This window comes from Solanum verrucosum, unplaced genomic scaffold, assembly GCF_900185275.1.
Source record: "Solanum verrucosum unplaced genomic scaffold, falcon-dt-bn FXZP01001278.1, whole genome shotgun sequence".
NCBI lineage: Eukaryota > Viridiplantae > Streptophyta > Magnoliopsida > Solanales > Solanaceae > Solanum > Solanum verrucosum.
In genome coordinates this window covers 88,597-105,851 of record NW_026020317.1, presented here as the reverse complement: position 1 = coordinate 105,851, position 17,255 = coordinate 88,597, and the positions used below count along the sequence as shown (strand labels likewise).

General features: G+C 32.8%; 2 protein-coding genes across 2 annotated transcripts; one reads left to right on the top strand and one right to left on the bottom strand.

The window, feature by feature from the left end:
- Window positions 1–7,636: 7,636 nt before the first annotated feature.
- On the top strand, window positions 7,637–10,462 carry LOC125835308 (40S ribosomal protein S15a-5-like). Its single transcript, XM_049514433.1, has 3 exons — window positions 7,637–7,809; window positions 8,954–9,114; window positions 9,989–10,462. Exons 1-3 carry the CDS (start codon window positions 7,680–7,682, stop codon window positions 10,085–10,087), a joined length of 390 nt encoding a protein of 129 aa, XP_049370390.1. The 5' UTR covers window positions 7,637–7,679; the 3' UTR covers window positions 10,088–10,462.
- Window positions 10,463–11,961: 1,499 nt separating this feature from the next.
- LOC125835324 (60S ribosomal protein L28-1-like) lies at window positions 11,962–14,173 on the bottom strand. The gene is made up of 4 exons (XM_049514448.1): window positions 14,069–14,173; window positions 13,815–13,966; window positions 12,691–12,854; window positions 11,962–12,220 (listed from the first exon to the last, which is right to left on the bottom strand). Exons 2-4 carry the CDS (start codon window positions 13,960–13,962, stop codon window positions 12,101–12,103), a joined length of 432 nt encoding a protein of 143 aa, XP_049370405.1. The 5' UTR covers window positions 13,963–13,966; window positions 14,069–14,173; the 3' UTR covers window positions 11,962–12,100.
- Between the last annotated feature and the right edge of the window lie 3,082 nt (window positions 14,174–17,255).

The window sequence follows — 17,255 nt, the reverse complement described above, 5'->3', positions numbered from 1 at the left end:
AAATACTAAGTGGGCATACAATGTATAATTCAAATACAATAGGTATATAACTATATATAATATCTGAATAATTTGTGTATGGCGGCTAAAATATAAGGAAAAATTAGCTAACTACACATAATTTATTATCATATTTTCCCTTCTATTTCAAAAAATATCAAAAGTCTCTTTGTTTGCTCCCATCATCCTTTGTTCGAATACATTAATTTGAAATCTCCTACCCATGATTTTTCTTCCTTTTTTCACTCAACAAATCTCTCCACAGTTACTTTCATTAATCTATTTTTGAATTTCAAATCTTTTCTCTTTTCAATTAATGATTTCAAGTTATTCAAGAGGTAGATTTATTTCAATCACTTCAGTTTTCAATTTCATTTATTTTTTAAAAAAATCATCTTAAAAAACTCTTGAATCTTTCACTCCCGGTCTTTTTATGGAAGAGAGGTGGAAACCTTGCTAATGCACAAAGTTCATCTTGGAGTACATTTGGAATGGTTCCAGGAATTTTTAATGGCGGTCTTCATACACTTCATTCCGTTGATTCGATCTTTAAGTTTTTTGGGATTACCCAATTAGTTCGAAAAGGATACATCTTCGATTTAAAAAATAACCGTGAAAAAAATGCTTAAAATGGGGGAAATGTCGAGATAGTGGTGGCTATGGTAAGGGTTTTGGATCGAGATCCATAGGTGACACCATTTGTTGACAATGGAAAAAAAAATACGAGAGTTGATCCCGAGCAAAGGAGGATTTCTTCGTCAGTTTTTTTTCTTTGCTTTCCATTGATTAGATTGTTGACTTTTTTTAAAAAAAATTTGGTTATTCATCTTTTCTTATACGAATGGGTTCACATTTCTAATGTATCTAGTTGATTTTGTTTCTTAAACTAATGTATAATGCCTTCGTTTCAACATTATAATACATTACAATTTTATTATGCACAATGTATCGTGTTCAACTATCAATGATGATACATCACTGCTACAATAGCCTTTGTTTTATGCAATGTACATGTTCATATTTAAGGTATTGATACATAACTCTAATGTTGTTGAATCTTTGATTAGTGTATATCATGTTCAATATAAATGTACTTGACACATAAACTTTGTGTTATGTATCACACACAAAAAACTATGCTATTTGGAACAATTACATGTATAATATTTTTTTACAAAAATAAAATAAAATATTTCTCAAACAAAATAAGATACATAAATAATAATGTATCATGCACTAATTTTTTAGGAAGGATATGTAAATTTGAATTCATACTAAATGTATCTGATACATAACAATTATCAAACAATAATGTATCGATCTCAAACCTAAAATCTTATGGCAACACTTTCTTATTTAATGTATCTAGTAGAAATACAACACTTATCAATTTAAATTGAAAGGATCTTCATGTTGTATCTACTCAAAAAATTTGATAATTTTGAAATCAAAATTGAAAGGATCTTCAATGAACTAGGAGAATAATTTTGAAACTCAAAATTTTCAACAATTTTGAATCAAAACTGAAAGGATCTTCAATGAACTGGGATAAGAATTTTAAATCTCAAAATTTTCGACAATCTTGAATCAAAATTGAAAGGATCTTCGATGAACTTGAAGATTCACAAAAGAAATCGTTTGTCCAACAACAATTCCATCACTTTTGTACCCTTCATAACTCACCCCGCTTATTCAAAATTTGAGAAAATGATCAAAATGGTCCTTGATGTATTGAGGTTACTTTATTTTGGTCCTTAATATATTTTAGGTGATTGAAATAGTCCTTCATGTATAACAAAATGTGTTCAATTTAGTCTTTTACCCTAAACTTAACAATTTATCCCCAAAAACTGTTAAATATAACTGTGGAGCCCACATAACTTACAAAATTCACCATTTTTACCATCTTTATTAGCTCAAAGAAACAGTTTCATGACCATTTTCTCTAACATCTAACCACACAATTCACAAAATAATTATTGTAAAAAGGTTGAATGAAATGGATCATCAAGAATTTCATTTGTCAGTAGAACTAACCAAGATAGAAAATTAAGTTAATTGTATAATCTAGGAATTGAATGGTATAATATTTGCATTTACGTTGTTCTTGGTACTTTCTATATACATGATTGCTTTTGTTAATCTATTGATATTTCTTTCCTTTGGTTATAATCCTCTTTTGTTTATTGTTTATTTAAAAAAAATTTGTCTGGAGTGATTAATTCTCCAGAAAGGTCAACATGTGGGATGGTGGAGGTTTTTGGTGGGTAATCTAGAACAAGTTTTACTTTGTGTATTGGGGTTCTTGAATTTCATGTTATTGGGGCTATTGCTGTGAATTTTTGGTATCGTCCTTGTTTGGTTGTTGATAAGTGGGTTCTACTAGATTTATTTTTTGGTATTTCTGACTGAAGTAGCTATGTAACTTGTGTATTCATTCCTGATGTGGCTCTGCGATTGATGAACGGGACAAGATTCAGTGTATGAGTTTAGGTTCTTCTTTGTGTGAAGTTATGCTATGTTGTGTTGGTTTTGTCTTGTGATTGTAAATGCTAATATGGCTGGTATTGCATTTGTTCTTGATAAAATAGTGTTAGATTTTGAAGTAATAAATTAAGAAGAGAAAAATAGTGGATTTGTAAATTATGTGGGGTCCACCGTTATATTTAACATTTTTTGGGACAAATTTGTTAAGTTTAGGGTAAATGATCAAATTGAATATATTTTGTCATACATGAATGACTATTTCAATCACCTAGAATATATTAAGGACCAAAATAAAGCAACTCATATCCATCTTTTGATGAACTTGAAGATTCACAAAAGAAATCGTTTGTCCAACAACAATTCCATCACTTTTGTACCCTTCATAACTCACCCCGCTTATTCAAAATTTCGACAAAAGTTTTTATGAAACAGAGAGACGGATGAACAAGAAAGAAGAAATTTAATTTTTGAATTTTTTGGTTTGTTACACTATATGATTGAATTCTTGACAATGTTTTGAAATGGAATAACGCAATTTATGGGATCTTAATTTGATTTTCAGTTTCCCCCCCCCCCCCCCCCCCTTAATTAGTGCAACAGATGGATACTATGAGATCTTAATATTTGATTTTTCATTTTTTTCCCCTTAATAAGTGCAACAGATTGATACATAATGATATCAACAATAATGTATCCGGATCCTTAATTATGTATCCGAAATACCTAACTTGATCATGAAATATCGATTGCTTGTTAAATCCTGTGAATTGCGTGAAAGTAGGATACTCCAAATTCGGAGGTCAAAGAGTTTTAGAAAACGCTCAGTCGCTTCTCGTGGATTTTCAGATTTTCATAACCCTGCTGTGCAAAAATGGGATATGCACTTGAAATAGACGTCCGAGTTAAGATATATATCATGAGCGATATGGAAATAGATCGAGTAATTTGTTTCTTTAGCCAAGAAGAAGCATTTCTAGCTTGCATGGTCCAATCATTGATCGCAAAAATTTCTACAATAAATTGGGTAGGTCGCTAGTATAGTTCCCTAGCCACGATTATGCTATTTGCTGGAATAATCTAGGATGAATCTTCCCAATGGTTAGAAATAGGAAGAGTAAATATGATTTTCAATACTTTCCTTATCTACAACTACAAAGTACCAAGCATTCAAGAACATGTGATTAGTGTAATTAGAAAAAGAATAGGGATAGAAGGTAATTTAGATTTTACACTATAAAAACTACTTAAGTAAAGATCTCTATAGTAAACTAGTCATCCGGCCCAAAGTGCAACTTTCCTGGCTTAATCAAGAATTTAGGCTTCTTAGGAAGCTACATTTAGATGATGACAAGGGCTATCGTTTCATTAGCTTGTTGACAAGATATTATGGGCCTTTACCAAGGCTTGTTATAAAGGACAAACAACATAAATTTCTGTAGTTTAAGAGCAAATTACTTTTCTCTTCGCGAATTTTTAATATTACAAATTTGATCAGAATCATGACTTCAGATACATGTATCACGAATACATGGGTAAAAATTAGGTGTAATTTGGCCCAAATACACTATATCTAAGTGGATTTTACATGTATCAGACTCTCTCGCTTGTCTCTCCCTTTGTAAATGTATTTCAGAATATATTTGGAATGTATCTAGTATCTCAGATACATGTATCTAGTGAGATTCACATGTATCAAGGATACATAGACTCTCTCTCTCGCCTCCCTCAAAACTCACTCACCTCTCTCCTATCTCTCTCACCTCTCTCCCTATGAATATGTATTTTAAAGTGTATATGGTAGCAAAAATACATACATTTAGGTGTATCTGACTTGAAATTTGGTATGAAATTATCAATTAATGAGACAATACATAATTTTTTAAAACTATAGGAAGAATTATTAAATATAATAGGAATGTTTGTGTAATTATATAGTGTGTTTTCTTTAATTATAAATGACGCACTATATCAACTAAGACACATAATTGACAAACATTAACCATATTTTAAGAAAATGATACAAAATAACCATTCCATACCTTTTGGCCAAAAAATAACACCAGAAGACCATAATTATTTTTCTTAGAATAGTATGAACTAGAAAAAACTTATTTTGAATCTTAAAATTTAAATTTCTTACCAACACTCAATATATATCTCTAATAGAGCAATTAATATAGGATAAATTTTCTGACATGGACTACTTATTTCGAGTTACTAAAACTTAACATTCTTATCCTCACTTGATATATGTCCTAAAATATATGTTACTATCTCAAAAAATAAATAAATTGATTTGGCATACTTATCTTATGTCTGAAAAAAAAATCTATTAATCACAAGAAAATATAAGATAATTAGTTATAATTAATTTATGACTAATTTTAGGCACATCATATATATTTTTCTATTTGTGTTTCTCAATTGCTAATTTGCTATATACATTTTCAATATCAAACATCATAGTTCTTCAATTTATTTGTATTTGCAGAAATGACCTCAAATTCAGCATGGACTTGGGAGGAACACAAGAAGTTTCTGAAAGCATTGGCTATTCGTGGTTTTGATGAAACACTAGGTATATGGCGTTATTTGGTTAATGTCATTGTGAAGAATGAGGAAGAAGTGAAATTGCAATTTGAAAAAATTATGGTAGAAATAAAAAAGATAATTGATGCTTGATACCATTAGAGTATATATATACTATGGTGGTATCAAGTATCAATTTAGCTAGTTTTCACTTCCTTCTTGATACCATCAAAATATATATATATATATATATATATATATATATATATATATATACTCTGATGGTATCAAATATCAATTATCTTTATGCATGACAATGGGGGTATGAATGTAAATAGTTTGGGGCATTGGTCCATTAGGGATAAATAGTTTGGATTGAATCTAATTTAGGTAAATAATTTAATTAGGGAAACTTTCACATATAGCTATCATAATTAAATTAATTATTCTCCTTAGCTAAAGTTTCCATAATTACTAACCGTAGCTGTATTTTCAAGTTGCTATAGCGGTGATCGGCATTCGGCTGTATAATTCTCTTTTTTTTTTTGAAGTTTTATACAAAATTGAATTCAAATTTTTTGAAAGCTAATGGCTGCAATCTCGGCTTGGAAAAGGTATAAAATCTCTTAATTCACTATTAGCTCGTTAGACTTTCCTACAATGTTATATCTTATTCGTACAATCCAATTGATTTCATCTTCGTACATCCGATTCAATCTCGGCGACAACTTAGTTTTCTCGGCTAGAAACATATATTTGATTTGCATTGATTTGTGTTTTTGATTTGCATTCATGTAGATGAGGAACTTGAAAAAACAGAGCAATAGAACTGATTTGTATATGTAATTGTATAAATTCTCCATTAATAATTGGAGTTTCATTCTAACAGTTGTTTGCAATTGTATTCTAATAGATCGAGAATTAACTAATTTTTATCCCTGATTGTATAATTACTCGATTGATAATTGGAGTTTTGGTTGAAGAAATTGTTTTCAGTTGTATTTGAATTGATCGAGAGAGACGACTTGATATATGCAATTTGAGTACGTAAATGTATAAAAGTAGAATTCAATTGTATAATCTACTATAGTTTATGTCAAATAGTATACGTCCGTAATTGTATAAATATATTCATCCATGATTGTTTATAGACTTGTATGTTTTGTATATGTATAATTTTACGTTATTTGTAGAATCGTATGAGTTAGTGTCTGTATGTGTATAATTAGACTTGATGGGGTTAGTGTCTGTATGTGTATAATTAGACTTGATGGGATTAGTGTTTGTATGTGTATAATTGATTGTTGGGTGTAAATAATTATGTGGAAAAGTTATTTGTATAAGTTAACTAATCACTTTTGTAGTTGTATAATTGACATAAATTTGATTTGTGGACTTGTATAATTTGATTGTTGACTTGTATATTTTGTATATGTATAATTTTACATTATTTATTTTGTGGAAAAGTTGTATGTTGAATGTGTGTTTGTATATTTTTGAATTCGTGTTTGTATATGTATACATGAGTTATTTCTGTCTATACAAGAATGTTTTCCATCTGTATTTTGGTAATACATTCTAAAAAATGGGGTGATGCAAATTGTTACATTGACTACGTTATCGAGGGGATAGTTTTTAGAGAAAATGTGTCTACAAATATATGAATTTATACAAACAACAAACCTTAAAGAGTCGATGTGAAAACAAAAAAATATACAACAGTAAATCCAAGTTTGAATGGTTTATACAAATAATATTATACAATTTGAATAACAATTATACAATATATTATTATACAACTATGGGTATAGATTTTACCCAAACCAAACCCAAATACAAAGAAATATAGTAAAATGTAATTTATTTGAAAAACTAAAATGAGATTTCCTTTTACCTCATAAATATACAATTGAATTCGTATATACAAACTGGATTTGTATGAAAATATACAATATAGTGTAAATCCAAACTTCAAAAGTTTATACAAATAATTTTATACAAATTATGTTTCACCATCTTCATCTTTAGATATACAAATCTCAAAATCTGAAAAAATAAATAAATCCAATGATATATAAATACAAATCGAAAAATGATGAAATCACAGAAAAAATAAAATGTAAAGAGAATTTAACTATAAAACAATTACCTATAAATCAGGAATCACGATTGAGAAGGAATGATAGAAAATTTCAAAATTTGAAATCAATTTTGATTGAGAGAATAAAGGAGAAAATAAGGGAAAGTGATTGAAGAGAGAGAATAGAACCATTTATATATAAGGAAAAGAATGCTATACACGGTTATACAAATAAGGAGAATTGAAAAACGTAATTACCGAAATTAAATGGCTGCGAATGATAATATAAACAAACATTAGCTATGATAAATAATTAAGTAGTATAAGTTTGCTTCGCTACGTAATTTTCCCATTTAATTAATTGGTTTCATGTAGTTTTCCCTAAATATATGGGGTGATTTTCCAAAGTGTGAAACAAGTGAATTTTAAGGTACTCTAAGATGGGCTCTTTGTTTCCTCTGTGATATCCATTTGCATGACGGCCCAAACAAAATACACCATCTCATCAGTTACAACTTCGGGTCTCTAAATTTCCGAAAAGGTGGTTTATTGGTGCCGGAGAAGAATCAGAACGCCGGTGGAAATGGGCCGGCGAATATTAAACGATGCATTGCGTACAATTGTGAATGCTGAAAAGAGAGGCTTTGCTTCGACTCAGCTCCAACCTGTCTCCAATGTCATAGCTAATTTTCTGCAAATTATGAAATATCGAGGTAACTATGAACCACATCTCCTAATACCGTTTCAATTAGAGAAAATTTTACAAATTTATGTTGTATAAGCTTCTAATGGTGGAGTACATTGTAAAATGATTAAGAAGAGCTGTTTGTTTTTAAAGCACTCTAATTTTCTGGATGAATTCCGACTTTCTTCAAGAAATTTTACCTATTGTAGAATTACATGCTAATTAACAGTCTGTACAATTAGAACTTAGAAGTATTTGTTTGATAAAACCTTTTTCTGTTGTCAACATAATACATAAACAAACACTCTTGGCCTCAACTGGAGAGTGCATGCCTAGACACCTGAACTCGTCTCCACTGTTAATTGAGCACTCTAACAGTCTAGCCTACAAAATGATCATCTAGACCCTTCCAAAATTTATGTGTCACATCAGCGTCGGGTGTCCACGAAACACAATGGGGACAAGTTGTAGCGTTTAGTTGTCGGATGAGGAGTTAAATGTGCACTCTTGAAGTTAGAGTACTTACTTACCAACTGAGGCCAATTTTAAGTGTCTATTTATGTATTATGCGTTTGTCATCCAATGCCTCAATTTATGTTGTTGAGCTTTCTATGAGGGTGTAATTCGTTGCAGAATGATTTCGCGTCAATTCTATTTATATTATTCCTTCTTCCCCACTCTTAAAAGAACTGGGATTTGAATCAGAGGTTAAAGTATGTAGTGTTTAGAATGAATTGAATATCAATTTATGAATCTTTAAATTGAGTTTACATATCGAAATTTTAAAATTATACTTACATACAAAGCCTTTGAAGAAAAACTTGTAATCATGTAAGAAGTTTTTTTTAATTCTCCAAATAGTAAACAGTGTTATGTAGAATGGGACAGGAGGGGTATTATTTAAAAGCTGATTGCTAGTTCTTCTGTTTATTAAGCCTCCAAATAATTTTTCTGTTTAGATTTTTTGACTATGTGGGGGATAAATTGGTTAGTGTTGCATTAATCTGCTTGTGGATTTTTACTGGCACTCAACCTTGAAAGATCTGAAACTATGTTTTGGCTGTTGTGTATTAGACCATGAGGTACTTCTCATGTGTGATTAAAAAGCATGCTTACCAGTCGATGAAGTTATAAAGCTCTGCATGCTGCTTAAATTTTAACTGTTTTTTCAGGTTATATCAAAGACTTTGAAGTGCATGATCCTCATAGAGTTGGTAAGATAACTGTTCAGTTACTTGGAAGAATTAACGATTGTCGTGCTCTCACCTACAGACAAGACATCAAGGCTGCAAGTATGGAGAACTACAAGACACGGACATTACCAACTCGTCAGGTTTGTGTACTCCCTCTAATTCTTTTTTTTCTCATTCAACATGATTTTTTTATCAGATATAGAAACATGGAACATTAAGTGACGTCTTGTTCAATGAGTTCTTAGTTTTGAGATCTGTCTTTGTTGTGATTTACTTTGTTGTAAGTATTCACATTCATATCTTTTCTCTGTTTGAATTTGGATGGTTCATCAATGCTAACATTATAACCTCTTGATCTTGTATCTTTTTTCTGACTGAATTTGTATTTGGACCCCATCACCCCTTTATTCTAACTCTTCTTGAACCCGTTTTCTTTCTATAACTTACATGTCTTCCCCTAACCTCCGTGCTTCTGGTCTTTTTCCCAGTTTAAATTTATTCTACTGCTTTTCAGGATTATATGTACCAATGTGGACAGATTTGTGATCCATTTGGAAAAATTATAAGGGAATGATGGTTCGTTTTATAATCTATTTGGCTTCTTTTTTACATTTTGAGATTTCTGAAAATTAAAGCCCTAGACCTTTTTGTTGGTTTTCCACTTCGCTCAGCATATTATCCTGGAACAGATGCCTGAAAAATTGCTTTGGACCAAAGTACAAGCCACCTATATTCTTTTGGTAGTTCTTACAATTCCTTTGATTGTATATATACATGCTAATATCCCTATGGACCTATATGGGTCTTTATTCTAGTGTCTGTTCTCCTGGTTTCCCTGTTTGCCAGTGTTATTAAATTCTAGCGCTTTGTTGCTTGATGTGATGAAGCAATGCAAAGCATGGTTTTTTTTAATATGCATTGAATATATATGCTTTAACATCCAACTTAGGTCCACTATTCCTCCCTTTCCTGTTTAAAACTTAGAGAACTCATTTCTATTATTTTTTTGTGCAGTGGGGCTATGTTGTTATTACAACACCAAATGGAGTTCTGGATCACGAAGAAGCAATGAGGCAAAATGTGGGTGGTCAAGTTATTGGCTACTTTTATTGAACAAGTTCCAGTCATAGTTCAAGGTTCAAGACTATAAAGATATTCTTGCAAGTCCTTTGTTTTCTACACCATGACTAGCTCCTAGCATACTTCTTTTCTAAGGCCTTAAATGGAAGTTCACTGTCCTCTATATGGTCTATAGGAATAGAAAACTAGATATCACGTTAGTTTTCCCTTCATTAATCTGTTTGGCATTATTGATTGTAGTAAGAGAACTTATGTTCTATCTCAAATCAATGCCACTAGAGGTTGTTACTTTGGGTCAAAGATTTCTGTTCTCAACTTTCCAGAAATGAGTTCTTTCTATTTTGATTCTATAGTATCTGCATAAATATCATACAATTTCAGTATTGCCACATGTTGGATTTGATTTACACATGTTGTTGCCATTAATTCTATAGTTATGGACACCTACAACACAACCAGGGATATCAGGTCTTTCTATCCCCCAAATAACTTTGGCTCTCAGCAATACTAGTTTCTATTTTTCTCTTTCTTGACAACTGCTTTGAACTATGTTTTATCTCAGCAGATTAAGGGGTAAAAGGCTTTAGTCATCATGTTGATTACTGATGTTGTTGCTGCAACTACAACACAGGTCTGGCGTCTAAAGCTCTAAGAATTTGCTTTATGTATTTTATGATGACGTAGCTATGGAATTTGATATGCATAAGAGTGAACTGTGTCAAAAGTTGTAGGACAAGTAAGTGGTGCTTAACCAGATTTAAGAAAACACAAAAATAGTTATCTATTCAGGAAAAATGTGCTTGTTTTGAGTAGCAGAATTCAAGTTCATTGGCCTTTAGGCACTGTTGTCTGTTTGCCTGGGTATGCAATAGTCAATACTCGAATTACAGTAGCAGCAGCCAGCAGGAATGCATTCAAACTACAAGGCAGATCGACCTTGGCCCAAAGCAAAGTCCAATTTTAGCTGCCTGAGATAGTCTATCACATAACATGATAACAACCATTTAGAGCAACATGTCATAGCACATTAGCTCGTGAAGTAGAGAGTTTCAGTCACCTTACTAGCTGTCACAACCTCACTCACCTGAATTGGTCATGCCCTAGCTGCCATGTGGCAAGCTGATACAACTCTGGCTCGGAACAAGGTAGGTGTGGCTGGCTCCTGATACTGCCTTACTTCAATTTCAAACTAGCTCGTGAGGTGAAGGGTGCGAATAGTGGAACTGTGTCACCCCAAATATGTTCTTAAGGTTCGGGATAGGAATTTTGGCCAACACCAACAAAGCTATGAAAATATGAACAGAAATCAGGTGTATAAACCCGAAATCAGACAATTTACGACCACAATTTTCAAATAATATTTAGAGATTGGTTTAAATAAACGCTTGTTTATTAAATTGGTTTTCTATTTCATCTTCAAACTTGAAATAGGGAACCTTATCTCCTTCAGTTTCATATCCCAAGTTGCAATCCAATCTATATACAATTCAACACCTTTCTTATGTACCCAAGTATGAAAAAATAGATTTTAAGAGTTTTTCCAAAATTTTCATAGAACTTAAATGCTGTATGTACTCCACTAAATATCACTCATAAAATCGTGATATTTACAATCTGGAATGTATTTTTTTTTTTTGAGAAAGGTAACATAATCTGGAATGTATTTTACATATTTCCAAACCACATAAACCCCTACATTACAGCAACAATTCAATTAGGATCATCCATTAAGAAGGAATGCAGCAATAAAAGGCAGAAGAGATCATCCATTAAGAAGGAATGCAGCAATAAAAGGCAGAAGGAAGTGACCATTCATAAACCGAGTCCAAATTGGACTGTCCAATATAATACCACACCTTCCACAAATCAAACAGATCCCTTCTAAATGATCATAAAGTCTATCATCCAAAAGCACGGGGCAAAGCCCCTTACCAATAGCTTTTTGAAAAAAGAATTCAAATATAAAATTGAAAATCAAAACTTTGGTACTTAATGACAGGAGAACAACAATGTCATTGCAAAGCCAATGCAACACTCAGTGCAACTCTAAGACTGCCTGTTCCTCTTCTTCACGCCAGACTTGGTGACCCTGAGGCTTCTGTTCACAGCACTCAACCTTGCAAGGGCTGCCTTCTTCAGATCTGGCCTGTAATAGTTGTCTGCAACCTGAAGACCAATAATTGAACGAAGAAAGTAACGTGAGAAAGATCATCATGAGGTTTTGATTATTGAAGAATTCCTTAAGTAAAAGCCTAATAGGTTCAGGCAATACATTTAACAGAACACATCACAAGGCAATACAAAAAGCAGAACATAAAGTATGCATAAAAAGGTGTAAAGATATAAAACAGTGAGGAATTCATTAATGTGGACAAACATCAAGAGCACTATAACTATTGAGGACGAAAACAAACAATAGCCAACATAATGAGTTAGAGAGCAATTCTCTCTAGCTCTGGAGTAAATTACACTACTGATTACTAACAATTTCTTCACACAGTATAACTGGCACTATAAGATCATAACGTGTTTAGGTCATTTAACAAAGAACCTAAGCAATTTCATTTTCCAAATCAGCACACGAAGAGCACAGTATATTTGCTCCAGTCCAATGGTAAAATAAGGTAAATGCCTACCTGGTTTGTTACTGCCTTGGCCATGCGGCGGAACTCCTTCTTCATTGCAGATTTGTTCAGCAAAGTTGAAGGCTTGTTCTGTTTCTTGGTCTTTGTTGTAGCAAGCAACACAGATTGATCTTTGCCTCCAGCCTGGATAGTCACAGTTTTCTTGTTTGCTAGGCCTACATAGTCATTACTACAACAGCTCAATAACACGGTAACTTGAGGCATGGTAAACCAACATTCTAAAAGTTTTCCCTGAAAGATATTAGAGAATATAAAGCAACTAACATTTTAGTGTGCCTACAACTAGGGGTTCAAAGCAATATATCAATCAACTATGCTCAACCCCAAACTGGTTGGGTTACACATTTTGCTATTATTGGATCATTTTATTGCATTTGGATGAACACGGAATATGTTGAACTGACTCGAGCATTATATTAGCTATAATGGAAATAAGATTGATGGTGTCACATCAAAGTTCAAAGTTTGAGTAACTACAGGTTTGTTTGGTAGGGAGAAGAATATTTTTCAAATTTCTTACTTCTGGTTGGTCAATTTGTTTGGAAAGCAGGTACTTAAGAAAGAGTTTTGAAATGAGTACATTCCAAGTTATATTCTCCACATCCTCCCACATCTCCAATGCCCCCAACCGCCCCAACCTACAACCAAGTGCCCCCGACCACCCCAACCCCTATGTTGCTCGTACTCTTCAAAAATGTCGAGGGGTGCGTGTCGGATTCGCCAGAATTAGTGTATCATCGAAAGTGAAGAGTCCACACAACTTAGCCACAACCCATTGACACAGCAAACCAACAACCCAATGCCCCCAACCACCCCAACCCATTGACACCGCTAACCAACAACAGCTATTGTGATAATATTTGATTGATTACTCACCAAATACTAAGAAAAAACACTTAATTTTTCAAGAAAACAATTCCCCAAATAAACCTTAAATGAATTTGAAATATTAAAAGTTAGAACTTTTGATTAAAACAATCTCAATAATGGAATAACGTTAAACATTTTGCAAGCTTAAATAGATCACATAACATAAAATAGGAACGATGAACAACTTGAAGTTGTATGATCGAACGAAAACAAAATCCAGATCTAAACACTCTTAGTGAACTAACCGGAGTGCTTGTAAGAGTGAAGATTGCAAAGATTGTTAGGCTCTTTGCTAAACACAACGCCAGCGGAACCATTACCGAACTCCTTTACCAAAAATGCATTGTTCTTCTTCACGATTTCCCACACTAATTGCCCTGGAACTGTTGTCATTGTTCTATCAATTGCAAAAAATAACAAGTAAGCACAATATCACACCAAAAAATAACGAGTAAGCACCATATCACAAGGGTGCAGATGAAGAGAGATTTGAACTCACCAGTTTCTAGGGTTTTGCTTTTCACGGTCTGAAGAAGAAATGCAGACAGATGAAGAAGATGAATGTGAAGAAAAAATTGTTTATATATTGACACCTAAAACCCTAGTAGGACGAGAAGAATCTCAATTACCCAAATTACCCCCACTTTGTTTGGATGACTAATTTTACGCGTTTTAAATATTTTTATAGCGTGGGTGGTTAAGATTAAAAAATATTTTCTTAACTATTTGTTTATAAGTTAAAATAATAAAAATATTTTTATATTTGCAGTTTGAAAAAAAATATATCTATACTAGGAGAAGTAATATTATTGAATCTCTTGAATATACTTTCTAATATAAATCACAAGTAAAATTTAAAATACAATACTTATAAGCATATCAATTATAGATGTCGTATAAAATATAAATTTAATCATAATGAAAGACAATAACTAAAAATAGATAAAAGTGGTTAACTCCAACTTAATTCCTTTATATTTTTGTTTTAATTTTTCTTAATCTGAAACTAAACAAAAAACCAAACAAAGTAAATTATTAATCCAAAACCAAACCAAAAAACTTTAAAAAAATCAATTCAAATTGAAATTCGATTCGATTTGATTTGGTTTTTTGATTTAATCCGAATAGTGCTGTAACATCTCGCAACTAGAAAGAACTAGAAGGAAGTTTCAAATCTGGAAATAGTCATTTTTGGGAAGAATTTAAAAATCTGGAAATTTGGTAAAGGTGTTAAAGTGAGTTTTTGGTCAACTTCAAACAGCCATAACTCCTAGCTCAGGATGAGTTAGGTGTACTTCCAGACATGGTTGGAAAGCTCGTGGAATAATCTTTCCAACGCTGCGGAGTTTGCGCGATTCTGAGTTTGTATGAGTAAGTTATGCCCTTTGGAAGTTGGGCTGTTAAATTAAGAAAATGTCCAATCCGGATTTTTAAGGGGTATTTTAGTCGTTTCACTGCCCTATTGATTAAATCCGTTTTTAATAAAATAATTGGGGTCAAAACTGGGTTAGTTCAGTTTACACTTTTGAGAAATAGAGTTAGGGTTTTTGGAGAAAGAACGCAAGAGAAAGGAGAAGAGGAAAAGCAAGATTCACTAAGAACGATCAATTTTGGTTGTGGATTCGCCAAGGAATTCATCTTACAAGGTATGTGAGTCTCAAATAGTGTTGGGTTCATTCACCCACGTGCCAAACTTGTTTAGTTCAGCGAAATTCGTCCTAAAAGAGTTTGAAAGTTGATGTTCTTGACATGTATTCTTGAATTTGAATGTTGTTCTTAAATTGGGATGAATTGAGGAGTTTCTGAGATCTTTACGTGGAGTTTTAGGGTTGTATTGAGTTAGGCTCTTGAATACATATGCTGGGTATCGGGATCTAAATTGAATTTGAGTTCTATAATCGAGTTTAGGCGATTTGGAGCTGGGAAGCAAAGAAGAAAAAGTCGAGCAGGTTCTGGCGCTCAGGTTCGCGTCGCGGACTTGCTCCCCCAGTGAAGAAAAATTGTCTCCGCGTCGCGGTTAGGACGCGGACTCTTCTGTCTCAAAAAATTAATTTCGCAAGCATTTATTCAGAAACGTCTCCACGTCCCGGACTTGTTTCAAGACGGTGATTTCGTAACTTTTCTCAGATTTAGCTATTCAAAGTCATTCCTAAACATCATGAGATCTTTCCAATCACAAATCTTAATCCATAAATCCATAATTTAATTCAAGGATTAGTTAAGAGTCAAGTCAAGATCAGTTAAGAGTCAAGTCAAGAGCAGTAAAGATCAAAGTCAACAGAAGTCAAGAGTCAAGTTAAGATAAGTTCTTAAAGTTTTCAAAAAGTCTTTCACAAATGTTCTAACTTTGTTTTAAGACTTAAGTTTTGAGTTCAGTAAAGAGTAAAGTTGAAGTTCTTTTCTTCAAAGAAACATATGGGGACTAAGTATTTCCCAAAGAGATTTAAAATGTTTTTTTCACATTTAAATAAGAACGGAAACTGAGATTTCCAAAGAGCCTTCGGGCTAGTTTTTAGAAAAGAGTAATCGCTTTTTAAATGAAGCAAGAGAGGAAACTGAGATTTCCAAGATGGTCTTTGAGCTAAGTTTTTGAGCACTAATCTCAAATCACAGAAAGAAGAATGTTTTCAAAACATAAAGAGCTAGTATCATATTTTGGGAGTAGTATTAAACACCGATATGAGAGAGCGTTTAAAGAACCCACAACCCCCATAAACCATGTAGCCATCATGGGTAGAAATGGGTCATACTTTTTAGATGAATCCTTTTCGCATAGATTAGTGGATCCACTTAGTAGTTCAGGTTCTATACCATGGCAAGGTATAGGATGGCCCGGGCAACGTGGGGCTAATAACGTTGTATCATTACTATAGTTCTTAAGTGATGGTTGTCGGTTAGAGAAACTCCCACAACAGTAATTGCATGGTTCCTTAAGGGGTTCTGCTTAGTATGGATGAGGGGTATGTGACTTCATTCATGCATTGCACAAGTAGACTTTGAGAGGGATCATGATATGTCTTTTATGATATAATGATTATGAGTTGACATCATGTTTTAAATAGTTTTCTTTTTCTTTATATTGCACTTGTTTTAAACTGCTTTGTAATGAAATGAGTTCAGTTAAGTATTCATGAATTGAGAAGAGCCAAGGTAAGTGTTTCTTTCAGAATCTCTTTCAAGCCTATGTTATGTTTAGCATTCCAACTTGCATACTCGTACATTCAATGTACTGATGCCAGTTGGCCTGGATCGTTTTATGATGCAGACGCAAGTAACTAGGATCGGCATCCAGCGCATCGTTGATCCAGTGAGCAGTCCAGAGTCTGTTGGTGAGCCTCTTTGCATTCCGGAGGATCTTTTTTGTTTACTTTCAGTATTAGATAGTTCATTAAGATGTCGTGGGCCTGTCCCGACATCCATCTCAGTTATTAGAGGCTTCATAGATAGACAGTTAGTTAGTCATTTGTCTTTACTTTGTTATTGACTTATGTTCAGAGTTGAGTTGTCATTTTAGCTAAGTTAAATGTTTATTTTAAAAACATTATGAGTTCAGTTTGAGCAGTTCAGTTTATTCTTTTTTAAAGTACATTTATAGTGTTTGATCATTATAAATGCATATAGTCTTCCGCTGAGTAAGTAAGCCAGGTCAAGGGTTCGCTTGGGGCCAACAATGGTTCTCGAGTGCC

Excerpts from the sequence above, each read along its gene's own strand:
- LOC125835324 (XM_049514448.1), bottom strand. The coding sequence starts at position 13,962 with ATGACAACAGTTCCAGGGCAATTAGTGTGGGAAATCGTGAAGAAGAAC. Across the intron at positions 12,855-13,814 it reads TCACTCTTACAAGCACTCCG|GCCTAGCAAACAAGAAAACT; the intron begins GTTAGTTCACTA and ends ATGACTATGTAG. Across the intron at positions 12,221-12,690 it reads CCAAGGCAGTAACAAACCAG|GTTGCAGACAACTATTACAG; the intron begins GTAGGCATTTAC and ends ATTGGTCTTCAG.
- LOC125835308 (XM_049514433.1), top strand. The coding sequence starts at position 7,680 with ATGGGCCGGCGAATATTAAACGATGCATTGCGTACAATTGTGAATGCT. Across the intron at positions 7,810-8,953 it reads GCAAATTATGAAATATCGAG|GTTATATCAAAGACTTTGAA; the intron begins GTAACTATGAAC and ends CTGTTTTTTCAG. Across the intron at positions 9,115-9,988 it reads GGACATTACCAACTCGTCAG|TGGGGCTATGTTGTTATTAC; the intron begins GTTTGTGTACTC and ends TTTTTTGTGCAG.